The sequence below is a fragment of the Podarcis muralis genome, chromosome 6, assembly GCF_964188315.1.
Source record: "Podarcis muralis chromosome 6, rPodMur119.hap1.1, whole genome shotgun sequence".
Classification (NCBI taxonomy): domain Eukaryota; kingdom Metazoa; phylum Chordata; class Lepidosauria; order Squamata; family Lacertidae; genus Podarcis; species Podarcis muralis.
The window spans coordinates 24,178,536-24,191,415 of NC_135660.1; the positions used below are offsets into that span (position 1 = coordinate 24,178,536).

A 12,880-nucleotide genomic window follows, 5' to 3' on the forward strand; every position below is an offset into this window, starting at 1 on the left:
GCAGACTCTGAACAAAATTTATGTTGACCAACAGTGCCCCCTGCTGGCTAGATCAGCTACATAATGGGGACACAAATCATCATGCAGCATAATCGGACGAATAAATATCTAAGGCTGAACAAATCTTAACTGCTGCAACATTTTCAGCTCTTTGCACAACTGATGCTTACAGATTTGTCTCTGGTGCTTGGGGAGTTGAAACAGGTAGATAAATATTGCTACCGTCAAGCTCTGACAAAGCAGCAACTAGAACAGCTAAAATTTCAGAAATAATGTTTGTGTTTAAGTTTGACGGCATAGAATTGCAGCTGCATTGCTCCTGTGTAACGCAGAGCCTACCCATGAAATGTATCCCTTGGGGTGGATTTGGGGCTGTGGGGATGGTGCACACAAGGGGGCACCATCTCAAAACCCAGTAAGTGAGGTGCTGGGCTCTGATGGGGTCCTGGAGTCCTCCTGCCTGTTTCACATAGCCTAGTGAATGCTTTCCTGGCTTTTGGAAGGAGGTAGGTGGGATGTGGGTGGCGCTGTGGGTTAAACCACAGAGCCTAGGACTTGCCGATCAGAAGGTCGCGGTTTGAATTCCTGCGGCGGGGTGAGCTCCCGTTGCTTGGTCCCTGCTCCTGCCCACCTAGCAGTTCGAAAGCACGTCAAAGTACAAGTAGATAAATAGGTACCACTCTGACAGGAAGGTAAACGGCGTTTCCGTGCGCTACTCTGGTTCGCCAGAAGCGGCTTAGTCATGCTGGCCACAGGAACCGGAAGCTGTACGCCAGCTCCCTCGGCCAATAAAGTGAGATGAGCGCCGCAACCCCAGAGTCGGCCACGAATGGACCTAATGGTCAGGGGTCCCTTTACCTTTACCTTTAGGAGAGCTTTACAACTCCACCAGAGCCCTTGCCCCTCCTTCCCAAAGCCAGACGCCTCCCTACCTGCCTTGGGGAAGGCTGGGAGAGGAGCACCAAATTTTGGCCTGGCACAGGGTGCCATAGTGCCCATGTCCGTCACTGTTCCCTTTGGGGTGGGGGATGTGTGTAGCATTTGAGCTTAAATAAGACCTGAATCTCTCTCCCTAGGGAACTCTATGCACTTATTGCACTGCACTGACAATTCACTGGGTTGGGCAGAGATGAAACACTTGTCACTTCGGTCACATCATGTGCCTATGTCCAATAGTAAGTAGATCGGGCTACTTTGCATTCTTCTTCCAGGTTTTGAAAGCACCAAAAAGGGCACCTCAAAAACAGGTACCGGTTAGCAGTGCGGTGTTCAGTTGATCAGTTGGTTAATTGACTTAAAACTCATTTTGTTTATTTATTTATTTCAATTGGTATACTGCCCTTCCTCCAAAGATCACAACATAAAAACACAAAATACAAGAATTGCAGAATTGGACAAAATGACAGGAAGGATTCGAAACCTGCGGGACCAGAGATTTACAGAAGATTGGAAGAAGTATATGAATTATTTGAAGAGCAACTGTAATCAACAAATTACGCTAGTAGGACTACAAGAAGTTTTGTAAGGAGAAATATATGAAGTGTTACAAAGTAGAAAAAGATAGAGATATTGGTTATGAGTTTGAAATGTAATAGGGAAGATAAGACACTGAGATCCAGCGCTGAGGGCCTTCTGGCGGTTCCCTCATTGTGAGAAGTAAGGTTACAGGGAACCAGGCAGAGGGCCTTCTCGGTAGTGGCGCCTGCCCTGTGGAATGCCCTCCAGCAGATGTCAAGGCAATAAACAACTATTTTACTTTTAAAAGACAACTGAAGGCAGCCCTCTTTAGGGAAGTTTTTAATGTCTGATCCTGTATTGTTTTTAATATTCAGTTGGAAGCTGCCCAGAGTGGCTGGGGAGACCCAGCCAGATGGGCGGGATATAAATAACAAATTATTATTATTATTATTAGAAATGCATACTGAGAGATTAGGTTGGAAAATTTTCAGATAGGATTGATGGAATCAAAAATTTGAATAATAAGTAGTATAAAAAGTATGATTAATTACTGTTGAAAATGATATGTTAAAAAAACTAATAAAAATTGTGTGTGTGTGTGTGTGTACACCACAAAATACAGAATAAAACAAAAACAAGCCAATAACTCTGCTCCCGCAAAGACATTTAAAAGGCCCTAGGATGTTAATCAGCCAAAGGTCTGGTTATAGAGAAATGTTTTATTTATGTATTAAGTAATCAAGAAAGTGCCCTCATTCTCTCTCTCTCTCTAATATTTATACTGGTCCTCTGACAAACCGTCATGACAGTCTGAGCCACTAGGAGGTGCAAGAGGCACACAGACTGAGCCAGAAACATAGCCCAGAGCCTGAATGAGTCATCTCAGAAGTGGGAGGCACCACCATGACTTGCAGGAGAGAAACTCCCCTCCCTTTTTTCCCCTTTCACCCCGACACCAAGGGAGTCTTTTTCGGTCAGGGGAGGGAGGGAGGAGATATTGTTACCCTTTTGGAAGCTGAGGAAGCTGGAACATGTGGTCTTGGGAGGGAAATTGAGGCAGGGAGAGGGGAGATGCCACAGAGAGGTAAATTCTAGGAGAGGGAATTTGAGACTGGGAGACGGGAGGCTGGGATGCAACCCCTCCAGTTAAGTAGATATTTGCAGGCGCTCGTTCTGTGAGTACAGAACATGACCCAATGGGTCATTTTAGAGCCTTAATTTCACCAGGTTTCTCTCAACCAGCAGCTCTGACCAAGTAACTGAAGATCTTGGCACTGAGAGAGGAGGAGGAGGACTGATTACACAAGAGGGAGCGTTCAAGAATCATCTTAACCCAACGAACCTGCGCATTGCTAGATCCTGTTGCAGCTATATTTAAATTAAGAGTGTGGGGAAGTACAGAGGAAGTGCAAATACGGTTTCTCAGAAAATTGATGCAAGAACCCGCAGGCGTGGAAGGCAGCGTCAAATGAAGATCATTCGAGGGTTTTTTTTTTTTGAATGGCATGGAAGTAAAGAACATTTGCTACTTTTTCCTAATGAGGCGGATCCAGTTCAACAAACTCGTGAGGAGACATACCAGCTTTCTCCTTTTCACTTGTGTTCTGAACAGAGACAACAGGGGGAAAGAATGGGGGAGGCCTGCCTGTCTTACACATTAAAAGGTTGTTCTAGGCCTAAGGCAAGCATTTGGTTAATCCCATCAAGTAATATCCCACAAAGTTGTTCTGTTAGCATAAGAAATTTGGGCTGTGTCCTCATAGCCCCTAAATCTGTTCAGGGGTTTCCCCCAACTCTCCAGAGCAAATTTGGAGAGGACATGGGAGGCGATGAGAGTACCATTGTGCAAGTACCTTTAAAGCACTTACTTTGTTAGGTACTGCCCTTGTACTTTGCACTTCCTTTGAAGGAACTTGGGACACTGCCTTATCTCATTTTTAACATGCAGCTCCTCTATACATTAAGAAGGTTTTGGTTTTTTAAACCCAGCCAGTAAGATCCATGACGTAGTGGGGATTTGACTTTGCGACACTCTCATCCAGCTCACCATTCAAGGCGAAGGTAATAGATGCCATAATGACGTGTTAAAAAACCTGCTTGTTTTAAACCCTTCTGGCCAGCAGGTGGAGATACAGCACAAGGCAGCATTCCCAAGTTAATCATTCTCAGAAAGGAAAAGTTTCACAAGAACCCATCACTGGGTATGCTGTAAGGCTCCGGAATTAGATTTGTGCATTTCGTACCATAAAAAAAGAAGAAAAAGAAAGGTCTATAGGAAGCAGCAACAACATCTATATGACTCAGATCTCTAAGTTCTGGAAATCGCTGCTGTACTTAACAACTGGGGTGTTGCGGGGCTATTAATGGCTATTAGCCATGGTGGCTATATGGAAATACTGTGTCCAAAGGCATTTATGCTGCTAAATCACAGTTGCTGGGAAGCAGGAGGAGGAGAGGACTATTGACTCTGTGCCCTGTTTATAGGCGTCCCAGAAGCATCTGGTGGGTTACTGAAAAACAGGATGAACTAAATTGGGAAAGGGGAGCTGTGTTCTAGATTTTGTCAAGACTCCGAACATCTCTGATCACTGGTTTTCCCATCCCTGGACTACGTGGGCCTAAACACTATTCCAGCAGCATTATCCACTCCCTGGAGCAATCTTGTATCAGATCATGGCATCTGTTGATTTATCAGTTTTATTATGCTAGGGCTTCATCTGTTGACATTGGTGGAAAAACGGGTTTCATTGTTGACAATTGCAAACGTTCATCAGTATGTTTAATAAACTATTCTTCTATTTTCACATTGATTTTTTTACAAGGCTGCTGAACTTTTCCACTGTTTTGGTGAGCTGGGTGAATTAGATGTATTATAGCAGCGGATGTGGGGGAAACTCAAGTTCAAATTCCTGCTTGACCGTGAAAAAGCAAGTCACTCTCCACCCACCTTACTACTTAAACGTAAAGGGACCCCTGACCGTTAGGTCCAGTCGTGGACGACTCTGGGGTTGCGGCACTCATCTCGCTTTATTGGCCGAGGGAGCCGACGTTTGTCCGCAGACAGCTTCCGGGTCATGTGGCCAGCATGACTAAGCTGCTTTCTGATGAAACCAGAGCAGTGCACGGAAACACTGTTTACCTTCCCGCCAGAGCGGTACCTATTTATCTACTTGCACTTTGACGCGCTTTCGAACTGCTAGGTGGGCAGGAGCTGGGACCGAGCAACGGGAGCTCACCCCTTTGCGGGGATTCGAACCGCCGACCTTCCAATCGGCAAGCCCTAGGCTCAGTGCTTTAGACCACAGCTCCACCCGCATCCCTACCTTACTCCTTATAGGAGACTAAATTGATGCTCTGAGCTCAAGGTGGGGCAACATACATGTGATGTGTAAGCAGTGAGATTCGTTCAGATTCTAACACAATACTGAAGGGGCCTTTTAAAGGCCTACATGGTACATTAACTTGAGAAGCAAGTTTAATTTATCCTTCGCCCATGTCTAAAAAGTTTCTGCAGTTGATTCAAAGCACTTTTGCCTTTATTAAATGCTTGACTATTCAATTCCAGTGGAGGATCCTAGGCTCCCCCACCTGTGAGCTTTCAAAGAATCATCAAAATTTGAATTGGGGCAAAAAATCAGGAAGAAGCAGGGAAATAGCAGTGAAACACAACCCCCTAATACTTTTCTTCATGCATTTGCCTGGCATGGGGCCTATCTGCCTAATCCTAGTGCGCTCTCTCTCTCTCTCTCTCTCTCTCTCTCTCTCTCTCTCTCTCTCTCTCTTCTCTCTCTCTCTCCTCCCTTTTGGTTTGGTTTGGCTCCTTTCTTGCATGTGCAGGCACCTATGTGGTATTGCTGAATAGTGCTAAAAAAAGACCCAACTGGCAGGCAGACCCAATAAGCAGGGAGCAGCTGGCATGGCTCCTCTGCAAGCATTCATAGCGTTGAAAACCCTCCTCCACCCCCATGTTCAAAAGGTTTTGTTTTCTTTGTTAGCTGCTATCATGTGATGCAAACACGGACTGCAGCAGTTGATTGACTAAGCTGGTGCTGTCACACAGAAAACAAAGAGGAGGCTTTGCAGGATAGGATAGGGAGCTGCTGGCTGATATAGCCTGTAAAGACTAGCAACAGCACATATAAACAAACAATGGTGTGTTTGGCCCCCATCCCCTAACTCCACTCTAACCGACAGACTCAAGCAAAGAAACTTTGCAAACATTCCTGGCCTGCAATGTAAATCTTCAATTTTTTTATTTCTCTTATTCCTGGCTCCCACCTCCCCTTTCGCTGGGTTGACGACAAGGACTCAGAAGCAATTTCAGCCTGATTTTAAGGAGTTGCAGTAGCATGGAAGAAACAAACCCTTCAAATATTATTTTTTTTAAAAAAATGAGAACAGGAAAAGAGCAAGGGGCTGGGGGGGGGGGACACACAGGCAATTCTGTTGGTCCCGGCAACTCAGTGACAACTTCATTGTTTGTATTTCCACCAGCCGTTCAGCCACAAAATGGACCCCTGCAGCATCTCACACACACAAAAAAGAGGCTTTCAAAAACGCTTACAGAACATGGACCATGCAGGCCTCTAGAAAGGAAGGCATTCCAGAATGAGTGCCAAAACGGAAAATGTGCTTCTCTTTGTTGCCACCAGCTGGATCTCAGATGGTTGCAGCACTCTTGGACCACAGTCCCATCCGATGATCCACGAGCACAGGGGAGGGTTTTAAGATACAATTCCAGATTCAGAAGCCCCAGTGTCTGTAGTCTGAGCCGCTGATGTCACCAGCTGCCTAAGTTCTTCAAACTTATTGGAAACACCTATCTTCTATCTGCTGCTGGATGAAAAAGCAGCAGCTGGCCTGAGAACAAGTGGGACTCAAATGCACAACATCTGGAGGGATTAAGTTGGCCATCATAATCGGTTGGCCGTGAAATGTGAATGTTCCACAATCCAAACCCAGCTTGAACTCCTCGTTTTGATGGACCAAGCCCTATTCTTCAGTCACTTGCTATAATAAATGGCTTTACGAGCTGCCGAAGAAATAGAGCAAAACAACGGAAAGACTACGTTTGGGGGGGAAACTGTAGCTCAGTTGTAGAGTTCCTGCAATGTTTTCAAAAGATTCCAGGTCCAACCCTAGGAATCTTCAGGCTGGGAATATCCCATACGAAGCCCCTGAAGAGATGCTGTTGGTCAGTGTCAACAAAGCTGGCCAAGACTGACCAATTCTGATTCGGTACACGGCAACTTCCTAGATCCCTAAACACCATGGAAATTCCAGGGAATAAATGTTTGTGGCAACCTGAAGAACTTGAGGAGGAAGTGCACGGTACAGACCAATGATTACATAATCAAAACGTGTATTTTCAATTTTTATGATCAATTTTCCTAAACATCTTTGGAGTCTCACTAAATCAGTCAGATGTTGTCCACTTTGAGTTGTAGCCAATGATAGTTCTACTCAGAGAAGACCCATTGAAATGAATGGGTCTAAATTAGTCGTACTCCGAGTAGAACCTGGCTGGATGCAACCCTTGGTTTTTGGCAGGAGAAAACTGGCAATTCCAGCTAATTGTCACATTGCAGCATGACAAGCTAAACTACTTGCCAGATCTGTCAAAGAGTTTCACCCAACTGTGAAAATAAAATGACGGGAGTATTTTAAATGTTATCATCTGCCATTTCATGCCATCCTGCTTGTTTTCAATGTGTTCCTTTTCCTGGGTGATCTCAGCAATGCCTTTGACCTACAGAAGCTGTTCTGCTATCCTCATTTCCTTTCTGAATCTTCCATTATACAGATGGGCTAAAAATGATTATCCCTAAAATGGGTTATGTCCACACACACACACATTCCTGCTATTAAAATCTGCTATGCAACATACAAGACATGTTAGCAATTCTAATGTGCAGGAAGTTTTCTGTGAAACTTGGGGTGTCATCCTTAATTTAAAATGAACTTTTGAGGATTTTTTTTTTAATCCACTAAATTATAATGAATTAAACACTATAAAGATGAGTTACCTTTCAAAAGTTCCACCAGGAAGAAATACTACTATGTACTATGTTCCAGGATTTCAGTTCTTTTTTGTTCAATGTGCTCTTAGCAATAGGCACGAGAGGAGACTAGCCTTGACAATAACTCCTATTCTTCTACATGGCTTAACCTTCCCATATACTTACCCCTAAAGTCCTTCCCCTCCACAGTATTCTCATCCAGGGATAGATACACCAATTCTTCATACACTAAGCTGTCCAGCAGGTTTAACCCTATCAAACACTCCAGATCGCCATAATTATTCGTAGAGGTTAAGGTTGTCAATCGCTACTATGATGGCTTTGATATGAGTGTCAGCTGGCAATACACAGCACACAGAGCAAATATAGTTAAGCCATTGAGGCTTCCTGTAATTTTTCCCTGAATTCACAAGAATTGTAATTTCTGACACACACACACACACACAAAATCCTTTGGCAAGCCAGACTTGGCCATGTGTCTTGTTGCCTATCCAGAACTAAATAACTCACACATAAAATTATAAAGTTGCTTCAGTGTGGTCATTTGATGCTGTCCAGAATGCAGAAGCCATTATAGTTCAGATCCTAAGGCTCTATATATACACAACTCTATATACTACCACAGCTATGGGCCCTTGTTAGGGGACTAGACCACTGAAGGATTAAGCAAAATCACAGTGATATATTTTCTATGCCGTGGGCTTAGTTGGCTTGTTAAAACATTATAATCGCCACTGTTGCTTACAGGAATGAAGTGTGGGATTTTCAAGAGACTTCCTCTTTCGCCAATACATTTTAAGTATATCTGTTTACTGAAATAGTGCCCGAAATAACGTTTAAGAGGGGGGAAATAGTACACTCTCCAGGGCTTGGTCACATAGATCACTGGGTGGCAACACAGTGCAACATCATCACTTTGTGGTCAACTGGGAATAACGCTTGCCAGTTCTGCAAGGCCATTTTAAGTAATACACTGCAAGAGACACATAATTGTCATATTCTTTTCCCTATGAAATGCAGCAGACTACAGGGAGTTTATTGGTGCTATTTTATGAGACGTCTGTGTCCTACTAAAGCCAGAGTGTGCTTGGGTGGTCTTTGGTATTATAAACAAGGGCAATGTTGTACCACAGAAGTGCATCGGGACGTTTGCTGGTGATGATCCACATCCAAACACTTTTAATGGGAGCATTTGCAACAGCATGGTGGTGTAAAATGCATAACAAAGATTCCATTTTATACCCCCAAGAGCTAGTAAAGTGAAAGACGAAGTTGCAAAGCAGTCTTGGTTTACTTTGCAGAACAAAACCTTGTTCTTGCATGAAAACTAAAAAGAGTGTGAAGTTGGGTGGAATCCAGCAAGTATCATTCCACTGACAGAAGGCATCTGCAATGGGACAGGGAGGCAACTTTTGAAAATTCCTTCTGCCCCCTGCAGCTGCCCGCCCCCCAAATAAAAATCTGCTCTGGGGAGAGGTTGCCAAAAATTGCCTCCCCTTCCATTCTGTTGACAGCTGCCTTCTGTCAGTGGAGACATCCATTGGATCCCACCCATTCTAATTACCTTAAAAGCCTATGTGGCCGTATATGTGACTCTCTTCTATATCCCTTAAAATAAAAATTTAGCTTATGGCTAGATTCACACTAAACTTCAAACCAAATAATGTTTCAGAATCGTGCAGTGGTAATTGGCTTTGGTTCAAGTGACGCTTTGTATGTTCCTAAACTCACTTTGATATCCTGCATCTTAGCAGGGGAAGTATTTAGGACCACATTGGGGGAAAGGTGTGGGCGATGGTTATCCATAGCATACTTTCTCTCTAAAATGAGGTTTCAGCTTGTGTGAACCAGGCATAAAATCATAAACTATGAAAGACAGAAACACTAATTCCAGTTACTTTGCTGAGGAAAAGTTGGTCCTCAGCCAAAAGGGCTAAGAAAACAGGCAGCACAATCCTATGTGTGTTCATTCAGAAATAAATCCACTACATTCAAGGGATTTACTCCCATATAAGCATGTCTAGGATTGCAGCCTTGGTGTTCTTCATTTGCTCTTTTCAAGCTTACTCTAACCACTGACCTAAACCCTCGTCACATTCTGAACACATGCAGAGGCAAATCTTTCAACAAAACTGCAGTTTAATTTCAGAAAGTGTTAAAATATACTGTACATCAACTTCTGACATACTACGTTAGTATACACAAATGGTCTCTTGAAACTGTATTTATGAAATGTACATTTTAATTTAAATACTCAGTATACACTGCACTTAATCTGCATGTTGCATTTATTAAATACATTAAAATCTGCAATGTAACAAAACGTTTTCTGCATACGAAATTCAAAACACCATTTTAAATGAACAAAAGATGGCTCACTTCATTTTTTAAACTAGTGCGTAACACACCAGCTCAGCTCCACCAACACTAGCTGTTCTTTTTTTTATTTTTTATTTGACATTGTTCACAGACTATTACATATCACAATAAGAGTGCTGGATAAAACATGAGGTACGAAAGTGGTTCAAAGATTATAGGTCATGCAGATCATGCTGGACAGCAAAGAAAAATGTGAATGAGAACACTAAATAAAAATACATAAAGAATGTGCATTATAAAATAAAAACTCAATTACACAGCTTTGCTTCTTTGGTTACAAAGTAGGTTGAACAATTTCACAGCTTTTTATTCCCACCCAAAAAATAATAATAATCATACGAAATGTCAAAAAGCAGAGGAATCATGGCAATTTCTCTATTAGAAAGTAGAAACAGAAATGAGCAAAGTTTTCTTCATCAAAATAGCCCATCAATTATCTCACAATGACTGGCGACTACCTGTACAGACGCACTATGGTCTTCATACTTACAATATACAAAAATTTACATTCAAGCTGGGTCTTAACTACTGAAAATAAATACCAAAAGGTAAATTGCCATTAGTGTTAGAAATATGCCAGGATTCTTTTGTTCAATTATTGCCTAAACATTTTATCTATTAAACTCAATCCTGCCTATATCAATTTTTACTGATACTTACATTTATTTTTTTAAAAAAATTAAAAGTTCTGTGACATTGTTCATGTACATTATGAATAGCAGCCCTGTAATAAATAAAAACACAAATAAATGAAACTAATGTAGGCAAATGTTACTTATAATTGAAAGAACAGTGGCTCTAAAGATGAGTTTGTTGCTATGTGAAAAAGCAAGGCTCAAAGTAATCCATGAGTAATGGAAACCTTGAAGAGCCTCACCAAAGCTCTTAAAGACCCCCACTCATGTGCACCAAACAAATGCAGACTTTTGCATTATAACTCCTTCTATCATTTCCCTTTTGCACTGATGGCATAATTGAACACCAACTGTGCTGCATGACATCTCAGTGAGGGAAAGCTCTTGTAGAATGATTGTCTAATACTGAAAAGGCCAAAACACACAACTGAAGCATGGCTACTCGCTTTCATATAAAGTGGAAAGAACACCAGTGGCACACAAGGACAGATTGCTTTCAGTTTCTTAATGAGGCAAGAAAGCTTTATGCTGAGGAGACATTCGGCTGCTGCGGAGGTTGTGTTGGCTGTACTATCACTGTTTGCTGTTGAGAAGTGCTACTGGGGTTGGCCTGTTGGGTTGAGAGCTGGGATAACTGATCGTTGTTTGAGAGAGATTTTAACAGTGCATTTTCCCGTTCAAGTAAAGAGTTTCTTTCGACTAATTCTTTTATTTGTTCCTTCAGTACTTCCACTTCTTCTCTGACTGCGTACATCAAATGGCTTTTCACCAGATCCTGCAAACGGCAAATGAATCGTTAGATTGATTTCTATAAACAGACTTTTACTTTGCACCAAATTCTTGGGCGTAACTTCATTAACAGTTAAATTTGGATCCTAGCACCACAAGTTAAATATAAATATCTAGAAATCAAAATACACAGGATTAGCTCCCCAGCATTGAATTCACTTGCTGTATTATGGCCAACTTCCAAAGCACTCAAAAAACACCAATGCTACATGTCTATATGTTGCTTTCAGGAAGGTAACCTAAATACAGGGATTTCTTACTCTCAAAAAGCTTCATAATATTTTTGTTGACAGAAATAGATAATAAGCAATGCTCTAGTTCAGAGAGCTCTCCAAAATGGTGGCTGAAAACCCATAAACATTAAAAAGGTAAAGGTACCCCTGACCATTAGGTCTAGTCACGGACGACTCGGGGGTTGAGCGCTCATCTCGCTCCTATAGGCATTTGTCCGCAGACAGCTTCCGGGTCATGTGGCCAGCATGACTAAGCCGCTTCTGGCGAACCAGAGCAGCACACGGAAACACTGTTTACCTTCCCGCCAGAGTGGTACCTATTTATCTACTTGCACTTTGACGTGCTTTCAAACTGCTAGGTTGGCAGGAGCAGGGACCGAGCAACGGGAGCTCACCCCGTCACGGGGATTCGAACCGCTGGCCTTCTGATCGGCAAGTCCCAGGCTCTACATTAATCTCTCACACCTCAAGGAGCTCAGACAATTATATTTAAGCTTCAGCACCCCTATGAAGTAAATCATAGTTGCTATTGCCCATCAAGTCAGCATCCTGGCTAAACAGGGACAGAACTTGTCTGTTACAAGTAAACTGTTGTAAGCTGGATGAAAATGGTCTCTTTTCTCATGGGCAAATGTAAGAAAACAAACGCTGTGACCCAAGCTTCCTATTTTAGCTATTTTTTAAGAAGTTCTGTTCTTTTAAATCTGAGAATCACAAACATAGGCAAGTTATTTTTACAGAACCTATATTGCATGTATAATTAGATTGATTTTGTGTGCTTTTTGCCATATTGCTTAGCTTTGAATTCTGTACATTCTTTATGATTACGCACAAACAAAATATACTCTTGTTTGCAGCAGTGACACTGAGGCTAACAGAGCTGGTACTCTGGAAACTAATCCACTTGCACCACAGGGATCCCCAACAGCTCTCCATCACATGACCATAAATACTGATTAAAAATATGGGGCTTGCTAGCCTTGCCCAACTTGAGCTGACGCGTTTTGAGTGGCAACACTTTTCTTATCGGAAAACCCATGGAAAGACTGGAGGATCACATTCCCCTGGATGAACCTGCCGATTCAGTTCTATCTTCAGAGAGCCTGTTCTTGCCTTTAGAGATTAAGTAGGTGGCAACTGATCACAGGGCATTTTTCACTGGCAGGGCTCAGTCTTTACAACACTCTCCTGAGAGCAGACCACTTAGCATCTATTTTTCTGCCTTTCACATATTAGAGGAAGGCACTCCATTTCCTGGGCTTTTTGCAGCAGCTGCTTTTTTACTTTTTCATTATGACTAAGCTAGTAAAAACAAACCAGTTTTACCATTCCTATAGTGATCTGATGTACATTTATGAGGAAAGGC

The 12,880-nt window shown here is 42.4% G+C and overlaps 1 protein-coding gene across 2 annotated transcripts in view; it reads right to left on the reverse strand.

Annotated features, from left to right (window-relative positions):
• Window positions 1-9,599: 9,599 nt before the first annotated feature.
• Window positions 9,600-12,880, reverse strand: part of TSC22D2 (TSC22 domain family member 2) — a 37,178-nt gene continuing 33,897 nt past the window's right edge. For both annotated transcript variants that reach the window (XM_028731284.2, XM_028731285.2), the window contains one exon: window positions 9,600-11,267. In XM_028731284.2, the coding sequence (XP_028587117.1) occupies window positions 11,016-11,267 (252 nt within the window). In that variant the 3' untranslated portion in view covers window positions 9,600-11,015. The remainder of the gene's footprint in view (window positions 11,268-12,880) is intronic.